Source organism: Gossypium arboreum, chromosome 6 (genome assembly GCF_025698485.1).
Source record: "Gossypium arboreum isolate Shixiya-1 chromosome 6, ASM2569848v2, whole genome shotgun sequence".
Classification (NCBI taxonomy): Eukaryota; Viridiplantae; Streptophyta; class Magnoliopsida; order Malvales; family Malvaceae; genus Gossypium; species Gossypium arboreum.
Genome location: NC_069075.1, coordinates 138,674,617 through 138,686,868, shown reverse-complemented (window position 1 = coordinate 138,686,868; position 12,252 = coordinate 138,674,617). Strand labels below are relative to the sequence as shown.

At 29.5% G+C, this 12,252-nt stretch overlaps 1 protein-coding gene across 2 annotated transcripts; it reads right to left on the bottom strand.

Moving 5' to 3' along the window:
* Positions 1-373: 373 nt before the first annotated feature.
* Positions 374-6,283, bottom strand: LOC108484133 (uncharacterized). Of its 2 annotated transcripts, none has more exons than XM_017787806.2 (8): positions 5,697-6,283; positions 5,467-5,607; positions 5,144-5,371; positions 4,144-4,351; positions 2,948-3,084; positions 2,376-2,456; positions 1,042-1,108; positions 374-957 (listed from the first exon to the last, which is right to left on the bottom strand). In XM_017787806.2, the coding sequence occupies exons 1-8, from the start codon at positions 6,017-6,019 to the stop codon at positions 649-651; spliced, it is 1,494 nt and encodes a 497-aa protein (XP_017643295.1). In that variant the 5' UTR covers positions 6,020-6,283; the 3' UTR covers positions 374-648. The 2 variants fall into 2 exon arrangements, with proteins under 2 accessions (XP_017643295.1, XP_052886074.1); XM_053030114.1 differs by having other exon boundaries at positions 5,467-5,558; positions 5,697-5,794.
* Positions 6,284-12,252: the final 5,969 nt, after the last annotated feature.

Sequence of the window (12,252 nt, the reverse complement as noted above, 5' to 3'; positions counted from 1 at the left end):
TGCATTGTAAATATAAATTTAAATGTATTCATATATTTCGCTTATGGCTTAAAATTATCCTGGTACTAAAATTTAATATCGAGAAAATATATTATAAAACATATTTATAACAAAAATATATACTATGGAACACATATTACATTCTCAACCCACTTCAACTTTACATGCTTTGGATGAGTTGATTTTTCAATATATGTGAAAAATTATTTGGTACGTTGTTAATGTAAGCTTTAAACTTCACAAGCAAAATTAAATAAAGTAACACGTGCCAATTTTATTAATATTATATAAGAACAAATAACTTCTAACCCTTGTGGTACTTTAAAAGAGAAAACCTTAACTGGCTATGAACATGATAATAAACACTGCGGGGTTCAAAAAACTTGGAATAAATAGCTTATTTCTAATATCTATCTCGTGGAAACTAGAAACTCCATGAAAAGAATATAAATTCCACGGAATCTATTAATCAAAATCCTGTTTACACTCTTTTGTTTCTATAAAAAATCAACAGAAATTTAAAAACCTCAGCAGGGGAATAATTTACTAACCTGCGTGCTGCCTGTCCTATGGTGTAAAAAAATGCTGTTGACGTTTCAGAAGAGAATACTCAGCTATAAACCTATCTTAAACACCAAAGCCTGCAAATCAAACTGCGGAAATGTTTTTGCAACGAGGGGTTTCACACGGAGGAGGCGGTACACCAAATACCCAATCAAGAACGTTTAAATACTTGGAGCGAAACACTTCCCTCTCCTGTGCGTAGCAGTGCATTATGATTGCTGTTGACAAACTAAAAATTACCACATCAGCTCTCTTTAGATTCGTCGATTGTGGCAAGTACCCAATATCGGCCATGCATGTAAAGAAGCTCTCTATGGCTCGTGCAAGGCAGTAGAGTGATATCTCAATCCGTCTACTTTTCTTCTCAATTGCCAAGGCCAGACCCGTCGGAAACTGCCCAATAACACATGCAACATTAGGAACAAAAAACAAAACTTTGGCTTATAACTTGCATATAAATTAGTAAGATTGTTTTACCGTTCCCATTGCTACCATCGGTATGTTACATCTTCTGAAAAGCCTAAACAGCAGGCAAGTCCACAACCTGTTTAAAAGTTAAAGGTTAGTTCAATGTCAAAGTTCAATAATTTAAATGGAACATAACTCAAATAGCACAAGGTACAAAAGAATTTGATTTAGCAATATGTACAAGTTTGAATGGTAATCAGCTTCTTGTTGACGCCAAGCAAAATGGAAAGCATCATCATCATCATAATAATAATAACAACAAAAACACCAAATAATGCCAAAACTCATCTTATCTGCTATAAGTAAACCCATCTAGTTATTCAATGTGTATATAGTATATGTTGACTATCTTGCTGAATATTGTTCATGTTTGGTAAACGGAGTAGGAGAATAATTGCTCTTCTTATATACACAGCTCACCATTCTTATTTTGTTTAATGATATTGTAACCTCTTCTCAGCTAGGGGATTCATCCAACATATATCGGTCTCTCATTTTCTATTGAAACATAAAACATCTTCCTAAACCAACTGTTATAATGCCATTATAATAAAACCTATTATCCTATTCAAAACTTACCGTGCAGGATTTACCTCCAGCACTGCAAACTTACACAACTTGACACATGACTTCAAATAATGCACATAACTAGCAAAGCCACTACAAACTTTCATCTATTACTTATTTCCTTCCAACAGCCAAAATTCACTTATAGCTAGGAAAATATCTCTTATAGCTTGGAATTATGACAACTGCGTTTTATTTATATTATGTAACTATTATCTTAAAACATATATCAAATTGCTAAAATTACTACCAGCTGCATTGATGGAGTAAGTTGCAATTTAGAACTTCATCAGAATCCAACTTAGGTTCTTTATCACCATTTCATGTAAACTTTCTCCCTCTTTTAGTCTTTTACAGGAAATTATGCTATGGTGTTGACTATCCTTGTCAAAGCCAACAATTCTGATGTCCTGAAAATCACAGTAGGCTTTGGAACAATAAGAAAAAGACATTCAAACTAGACTTGCCACAATAGAAGTGTAGAACCACCAAGGGAGCTAAGAAATATTTAAAAGCCATAAATGGCATGTGAATATATGAAATAATGATTGCTCAACACTGATAAAGATTGTTGGCCAGTATAAGGTCCATCTGCATAATAATAACCAATGTAACCAAAAAATAACAAAACAAGGAAAAGATCAGATGAAATTTTGACCAAAAAATTTCACGGCAACATAAACTCTCAGTGGCAGCTAAGTACCAAGAAAAAACTTCAAAAAGGGAGGCACCTCAAAATTGAAGTTGAAATACATTAGAAATAGTAGAACACTAACCAAGCAGATGTGCAATAAGCAGACAAAAATAAGCTTGATCTGGCAGTACCAACAATACCCTTTCTTAATATTGTGGAAGGCCTGTATTAAGGTCAAAAAGAACTGTCAGACAGATACGTTATAGAGCATCTGTGTGTATAAAGACAATAACGACAACAACATTGTTCTCAGTTATAGCCGGGATTTTTTTTTTTTTTTTGGGGGAGAGAGAATGAATAAAAAGGAAGCAAAAGACCAGCACAAGTAGGTTTTACAAGAAACTTATGATGTGCTTAAAACCAGATTGCACATATAATTCTTTGTCCACCTCAATATGCATGAAGCAAAGCATGCTGGCAACAACAGTATCCGTATTTTATAACAACTTCAATTGCACATCAAATTTTAAAGGGCATTTACCTACTGTGGTTACACGAAGGACTCAAAGTACAGGTTATAATCTAAAATCTAAAACATATGAAGTAAAAAAGTTTCCTTTTCATTTGATAATAAGTAGCTAATTCTAAGTGAAAAATTCACCAGTTTTCAGCTAAACAGCCTTCAAGAAAGAGAAAGAAGTCTAACTGCATTACCTTTTTAAGAGGTCTTGACGATGAACTATTAATGCAGGAATTAAATAAACTGGAAGATATACTGGTAATGCCCTTTTATATCCTTCAGTGAAAAAAGAAATAACATGTGCACTGCATGATTGATTCCCATGTATCATCTGCAAATAACTTGAGGGTTTAAGCTTCTCAAAATTAACAATATACTTTTTTCCAGCAAACTTCAAGCAATAGTTGCTTGAGTAAAGTCTATTCTGAACTTCCTAAACGTATCTGAGTAAATTAAACAGAAAACACAAACAAAATAATTCCAGGACACTCATTTTATTTCAGCAATCAAGCATCTTGCTTAAAGCAATCATTATAAGGATCTTATCACAAAGGGATCAATTAAACACAATACAGTGGTTAAACTACACCAATATCCACTATCCATATCCAAATAACTTATATTTTGGAAGAAGTTTTGAACTGATGATTGCAAGATTTATAGGGACTGCAAAAGAACAATAACGCGCTTTACATGGAAATGGATAGCTGCGGATAATAACTGCATGATCTTAATATTTCAAAAATGCCTTCATTAGGAACTTTAACATGAAAAGTCAGCATTAAATACCAAGAAGAAGACAAAAAAGCATTAAATTAGTTCTCAAAATCACAGAGCAACAAAATAAAAACTGTGCATTCAAGTTTGGACATGCACTTTTTCTATTCAAATCTCTTCATACCCTCTCATTTAGTTTTCAGGCTTTCCTGTTGAATTTTCTGATAAAGCAGCATGAAGGGGAGCTTTTATCTCTCCAAAGAATGAGCTTTATTAGATAGAACAGAATGAAGAGAAGCCAAAAAGCTTAGAGTCATTTTGCATTTCTTAACCGAGACCTTACTTATTTTCTTCAAATTCTTCCAAACACTTCTATGCAATAAGCAGCTAACTTAATATTCATGATGACATTATATGCCTCCATCTCTGTCCTGTATGGAAAAAGCACCCGTCTCTAGCGATCTTACTCAAGACATGGTTCAAGATAATTAAAGCACAAAGGTAAAATCTTATTCATTTTTGTGGAAACTGCGCAGGGGGGAAGGACTTTGCTGTTGTTGGTTTAGTCCCAAAGGAAGAAAGAGAGGCAACTAAAGAAGGAACACATACAAAAAGATATACACATTAATGCTACTAGGCAGAACAACATAAATGGGAGAAACAAAGATCGTACCGAGCAAGGGATTTTCATGTTTGGATCTAATTTAACATCTACTCCTGATGCCTTGTAAAGTTTCTCTATTGCCTCCAAATTAGTGAATGGAAGACCACTGGCAATCTCTTTTACACCTTGCAAGATGACAAGATCCTTTCCACCATGTTTATTGAGAAAGGACCTATATGATGGGGGCAAACTGTCTTGCTTCAAAATGTAAGATGACCTGAGAAAACAAATGATTTCACTTCCAAGTTATTCTCCCCAAAAAATAATAATACATACATAAATACATACTTGTCTTTCCTAGAAAATATATTAAGCTTTCCCCATACTGTGCTTATCAGAATCCATTACATATACAACTTGTAAAGCTACACAATATCTAAGCTACATAATGCCCTTTCCAAATGTGCAAAAAAAAAGTGTGATCACTTGTAATTCAAGCAAATCTTTTTACACTTTCTTTTCACATATGCTGTGACATACTTAGGCTTTGAACAATTTTTAGATTTAAGCATCAAGTTCCTGCTATGAAACCAAGATCGAATAAACTTTTAACTACAGAGCTTACAAGGCAGCAGACAAATATTTGAATTACAGCTTTAACAGGTTGAATGGTAGTTAAAAAAGACAAAGAAAAGGAATAATGGAGTCCCCTGGCCTGCTGATTAGACTCATTTGTATATAGACTGATATATTTCGGAATGCATACAAAATGTTACAGTACAACGTTTTCTTTTTCTCTTAAATCTTCCTACAAGGAAATTAAAAAGTGTTTACCGACTTGACTGGAAAGACTGGGCTCATAATCTAGAAGACTAGAATTCCAGGAGGATTAGGCTTTGCTTGGTATGAAGGATCAAAAAGGGTGAGGATGGAAAATTTATTAGTCACCCTAACTTCTACGACCCATAATAATCATGATTCAACAAAAAGAATTGCAAGAAAGTTTAATAGTAGGGGAACAAGAGAAAAAAAAACAGAAAACAAAAATAATTTAACAATAGAAACATACAAAATTTGCGAAGAGGAGAGACACATAAGGAATATGTCACCATGTTTCCAAGTAAGGGGTTTACACAGCTTCCCAAACCGTTTGCTCTTGATTCCACAGCGTGATGCCAACACAGCAGCTCGCATGAGTATGTATATGGCTAAACTTTTATGCTGCGTGTTATGCCCAGTTAGAAGCATGGAAGGCCCTGCAACCAGTCCTGCTACTAATGCCCTCCATTTCGCAGTCCTTTTGCAAAATTTAACAATCCACTAAAATCAAAATTAAGTTCATAAAAACTTTCATTTCAACTAAAGAGAGGAATATTAAGAGAAGAGCATTGCCTGTTATGTCCTCCAAGTTCACCAATAATTTCATCTACCGAAACAAATGTACCAGCAAAAGTTCCAAGAAAGAGACCGTATCTAAGTGTCTCCTTAATAGCCAAAGAAATAGCTTCTTTATTAGTAAACCCCTCAACTTTCCTAAATCAAGAAATTACTGTTCTGTCATTCTCAAATCAAATTAAAGAACAAGAGACAAAAGATTTATTACATAACAATTAACAAAATACCGTGATTTTTTGCGCAGCAAGTGTGCAAGAATTGAGAAGAGAGCTAAGCCACCTTTAAGACCGGCTCCAATTGAGAAGCCTTTAGCGGAAGCAACGAAAATTCTCCGCAACTTATTCGAGTCCACTAAGAGAACAGAATCAGAGCCAAGAGCAGAGGGAGAAGATGACAAAGATTGGGATCTTGTGCAGTGCTTACAAGTGTCGTCGTGGGATCCGGGGATACCATTCTCGCCGGAGGAAAAGGAGAAAGGGCAGCAGCCATTGATGGCTCCATCACCGTCCGGCGACATGGTGGTGTGAGCTAGGGATTTGAGGGGGCGCATGTAACCAAGTTGATTGGGGAAGAAAGGAGGAGGAAGACAGTAAGTGAATAATTGATTAATTGGGGGACCGATGGGAAATTAGGAATTGAAATTTCAAAGTAGGAGAGAAATTGGACACTTTTTTTCTGCTCGTTTATCAAGAGAACACCGGCACGTGTCACGTAACAGTTTTTGCGGTTGCTTTCAGTTTCCTTCCAACCAAAATCCATCTTTACTTCTCTTTCATCAGAAGATGGCCTAAGGATAAAAGAAATTAACCCCTTTTTTCATACCTATCAAACACATCAATTTACCTTTTTAAAAAAATTAAAATAATTTAATTTCTGTTAATTTCAAGGTGACAATTAGTGTCGACTTAAATATTTTTCATCAATTGTACATAATTTTGATTAATATAATAATAAATTTAGTCCTTAAAATTTACACATTCTATCAATTTGATCTTAATTTAATAAATTTATCTCACAATATTTGTGTAAATATTGAAGCTATTTTTTTTAGAGTTAAGGCCAATATGAATATATATAAATATTGAGGGCTAAGTTTGTTATTATACTAATCAAAATTATGTACAATTGATAGAAGACATTAACATCGTGATTAATTATCCTTAGTTGCTCACTTTTGAAATTGATAAGAATCAAATTGCTTTATTTTATTTAGAGAGACTAATTTACTCAATTTTAAAATTAAGAGGAACAAGAGAAATCTTTTTACCTAAATTATTTAATGATTTTATTTTGTCTATGCCATTTTGAGTGTTAACTAAATTCAAATTTGAGTTAAATTAAATTTTTAAATAAGTAAAATTTTCAATACTCATTTTTTTCGTTCACAAGACTCAAAACAAATATTTTATTTCAAAGACATTGAACTTGTCAATGAAACCTTGACATGGTTGGTAAAAGCAAAGCTCGAGTCCTAAATATTTAAATTCGACTCGCTATACATAATTATATACGGGTCTCCGAGTCTTATCATATACTATTGTTATGTACAGATTTTAATTTGATTAATCAATATTTTTTTTCTGCTCTTTTTGACATAATATCTAGAATTATCTATAGTCTCCTAACCCATAAATAGAAAGATAATACAATTAAGCATGCTTGAATCCACGTCCTCCTGCATTGACAATAAAACCCATACCAATCAAGTTAAAACTTTGTCCGCAATTTGATTAATCAATCTTGGAAGGGAATAATCTATAAACTTTCAAGAAAAACTAAAACATTGCACTTCACATTTCACCTAACAAACGTCCATTATTTAATGGGTCATATAGGTGTTTATAAGAAAACTCCATTTTTAAGTATGGCGTTTTGTGAAAACGTCACCTTGAGAGAGGTGTTTTTAGGCAAAAAGAAATACGGATTAGGTGGTCTATATTAGGTCCCAAAATTATAAATGGAATAATATCATGATAGCCCTTAAACCTTTATCGAAATTTTCAATATAATCTTTATACTTTAAAATTGTACTTAAAATAGTATTTTTTTAAAAATAAAATTATTATAAAAATTAAAACATATTATTTATTGATTAATTAATTTTTTAAAATTTTAAAGATAACTAAAATAATAAAATATATTAAACTGTCTTTTTATTTTTGTTAATAGATAACATATTATTTTTAAATTATAAATTTAAAATAGAGAGACCATATCCAATAAATTTAATATAAGTTCAATAGCTAGCAATAAATGTGCGGTATAATGATAAAGCACATTATATTTTTAAAGGAGAATAAAATTCGAACCTTAAAAATAACATTATTAAAAAGAATAGACAGTCACAAATCCTAAATATAAACTGTAAAATGACATGAAAAATTATATATATATATATATATATATATAAAGATAGTATAACGACCAGGGATGTAAATAGCGGTCTAGTAGCGGAATAGTGGTTGCTATATAGCGATAGCGACGCCGTCCGAAACTGCTATTGCTGAAAATAGCAATGTGAAACAGAGTCACACCAATAGTGGTGAATGATGGCCGCAATTTAACTGGTAATGGCCAATTGCGGAATAACAGGCCGTTATTTCCTTTATTTTTCTGCTATTCTCGTTTGATATCTATTTTTCTTTACTTTGTTATTAGTTATTAGTTGTATGAATTTTAAAAAAAATTTACGATCGCGATACCTGCATTAATCGCAATAATATCTGTTATATCCGCAATCGCAATAAATATGTAACGCGGCTTAAAATAGGGCTGCAACCACAATTTAAATCCTTAATAACGAATTTGAAAAGATAAATAAGGCGTTTTCAACGATTTTTGCCTAAAACGACATTTGTACAAAACTCGTGTATAATGCTTTTTTCAGATAAACATAGTTGATAGTTCCTTTCAATCTAACGCTGGCATTTGATCCAAGTCTTCAAATAGAATTTGTGTTCCATACATATGAAAAAAGTAAATCTAACCTTAAATTCTAGTTTTTTTTATTGGTTAAATGCTGCTATTAGTCCTTTTACTTTACGAAATTTAAGAATTTAGCCTTTATATTTTAATTTAATTGTTTTAGTCATGCACTTTCAAATTTTAAAATTTTCATCCTCACTAAATAATAACTATTAAATTTATTAAGTTATACTATTTTCAAAATTTGATGCTACAAACGTACTATCATATATGAAATATCATGTTAACTTGTTATTTTTACATATTACTTACTAAAAATTCAGCTAATAAATTAATGATTATAATTTACGGAAATGCATCATCCTATTCCATCAGTTTGTTGGAAGGATATCGAAAATTTTGGATACTAACAAAATTCATTTCACTTAAAATAAAATTGATTTAAAATAAATTATGATTTCAGGAATTATTTATTAAATATTAATATTAAAATTCATTCTTTCAAAATTTCAATAACACATAATTACTTGTTATCATTTTAAGAACAATTGTGGTGTGAATAATTAGATTCAATACAAATACAAGTTGTGATTTATTAGTAGGATGTTACTTTTTTTTAGGAATAATTTGAGTTCTAACGATTGTTCTACCAAAAATTTGTTGATATGTATAATATTTTAATTTTGATTTTGGTTCAATGTTGATGGTAAATATTAAAAATAAAAATATTTTTTATATTTAATAAATATAATTATTTTATACATAAAATAAAATAAAAATGATGTTATGTTGAAAATAAATTTGTAAAAAAAATTCCAATTAAAATATTTTATATATAATTACACAATGCTCATCCATTAAATTTCATATTGGATTAAAAGTTAATTTGTGGTTTTATGATTTTTTTATTCTTTTCCCATTTTATAAAGTTTTGATGGAAAAGGAAACATTTCAGTAATTTGAAAATTTTTAATGAATTATAATAAAAGGCAAAATTTAAATAACCAACTAGACTCGATCATTTGAAACCATTTAAATATTTAAAATCATTTGAAACATCAAAAGTGTAACATTCATAAAAAATAAAAATAAAAAAATCACCAAAACATGTAATTGTACATGCAACCATCAACTAACAAATCTTTAATGCATCATCATCAAAACCATTAAATTATTAGCAAATTTATATTTTAATAGTTTAATTTTAAAAGTTATAATATAATTTTTAAATCATTCAAAAAAAATTTTATTAAAGTCACCAAGTTGTTAATTTTTTTTTTTAGATTCAACTAGTAAGCTCTGAGCGACGATTTAACGGTCAATATAGTTGATCAGTACCCATCGATGAGTTTAGTAACACACTTTAGATTCAAGTCGATATGAAAATAAGTGTTAGAGATCAGAGAAAAAATTTGTTTGGATTATGGTTCGCGATTTCGTGGCATTCAAAGTTGTTTCATAAAAAAATTACACTATAGAAAAAAAAAGAATTTTTCATTAGTGCAGGGAGTGCGAACAAAAAATGTCGTATATTAACAAATTTAAAAAATTAATAACTTAAATAAAAATTTACGAATAATTAAATAATTATTTTGTAGAGTTAAAGACTCTCCTGTAAAAGTTTAATTACGTTAGATAGAGTTTACCCTAAATTATATCCTAATTAAAGCCAAGCTTCTAAGCTATGAAAGTCAAAATTCTGATAGCAGTTGGATGGTGGCTCTATAATCAAGGAAATCATCACCTACAAAAAAACGTTGACAACATCAAAAACACCTATCTGTTATGTTTAATTTTATAATATATATTTCATTTATTTTATAATATGTAACTTTTAAATATAATATACTATAATATAAATATTAAAAATATATTAAGTTATTTCTGTTTTAAAATTTTTAAAAGATAATGATAATATATTTAATAAATATTAAATAAAATTTATTATTAGTTGTAAATAAAAAAATATGGGTGGACTTAAACAAGTTTGGATTAGGAATATACAAATATAAATGAACATTGACAAAACTTAAGACCCATGTTCTTAATTAAGCTGAATTTGGATAATTATGTATGATATTGATACTATTTAAGAGCTTAATCTACACTATGAATATCTCTAATCATTAGTTCAAATTAATATCAAGAACAATATTTATATCATAATAAAATTTATCATAAATATTTAAAAATATTAAATTAATTATATTTGAAATTTTAATACTAAAATATCTACAAATAGGTATATAATTAATAAATATTAAATAAAAATAATTATATTTTTAAAATTAAAATATGAACGAGCTTAAACTAATTTGTGTTAATTATATATTGATATGGACAAATTTAGTATAATTCGAGGTTTATAGAACCAGATTATCTTTAAATAATTATATATAATACTAATACCACGTATAAAATCAACCCAAACTCCAACTAATCTAGCCCCACCCATCACCATCATACGTAGTCTTTAGCTCAATGAATCTGATAACTAGAGGCAACTACCATTCCTTACCCATAATCACACTCATTAAAATCTTAGAACAGAATAGAAACATAAATGTGAGATGAACTCTCCATGTTCTGGTGTTGATTCCCATGTCACAATTAGAAAACATTAAATTTTTGAGAAAAAATTTTGAGGATTTTATTAAAAGCTTTATATCCACTTAGTTGTAGCAATCTGGGAATTAGCCCAGCCTAGTGTGCTGGAACACAATTGCAATGGTCTTCTCACAACTTCATATGGGTAAGTAGGTGTTAGTTGGGTGGATGTTGAATTGAATTAAGTCGAATTGAGTCAAAATTTTTTGAGCTAATTGAGTTTACGAGTCCTATTTTATTATCTTAATTCAATTTGAATTTTTTTTAATCGAGTCGAGTCGAATCGAATCGAATGAAATTGTTCGAGTTAAATTAAAAAATTAAACATGTCAAATAAAAATATTATTACAGTATAACTAATTCCATATTAAAGCACATAATTTGAAACCTATATATTTGAAAAAATTCAAAGAAAAATATTAAAAAATAAGATAATTGAGTATGATAAAATTGAATCATTAATTAGGTCCCAAAATTATTATTTAAATTTTTTAAAAATTTTAACTTTTTTATATATTTTAGAATTTTTGTAATTTTTAAAATCAAAATTTTGAAATTTTTATAAATATTATGAATTTTAAAAATTATTTTGAATTTTTGTTGTGAGAGAGACCAATTTGCTAATTTTCAAACTTGTCAGGGACCAAAATGGTATTTACACCAATCTATTATTCGAATTATTCGAGTTATTCGAATGGTGAAATTCAACTCGACCCGAACTTGAAACTCGAATCGAGTTATTCGACTTGACTCGAATAATTCTAATAACTTGATTTAATAACTCAAAATTTGATTTTGTTTTCGAACCGAATCGAGTTTTATTCAACTCTAACTATTAATTATTTTTTAATTTAGTGACTTCCCATATTAATTTAATTGCAGTGTTACATTAAATGTGCTTATAAAATATCATTTGGTTGGTACAAGTTTATATGTTTATATCTGTTTTTACCTATGCAAGTTAATAAATCTCGATAATCAAATCAACTAGATTAAGTGTTTTTCGAGTATTTTATGACCTGTATTTTTATGTTTTAATTTAGATATATTGAAATTATATGTGTATTATGTAAAATTTGTTTATTTTGTACAACATGTTTTATGTGGAATAATTATCCCAAGTGAAATTGTTTATGCCAAATATGTGATATGTTTGGTAAGATCATGCAAATAATGTGAAAGACCAAAGAAAGACGTATTGTTAGGTCGGTTTAGTTATCAATAATCTTAAGCTATGTATGAGAGTACATT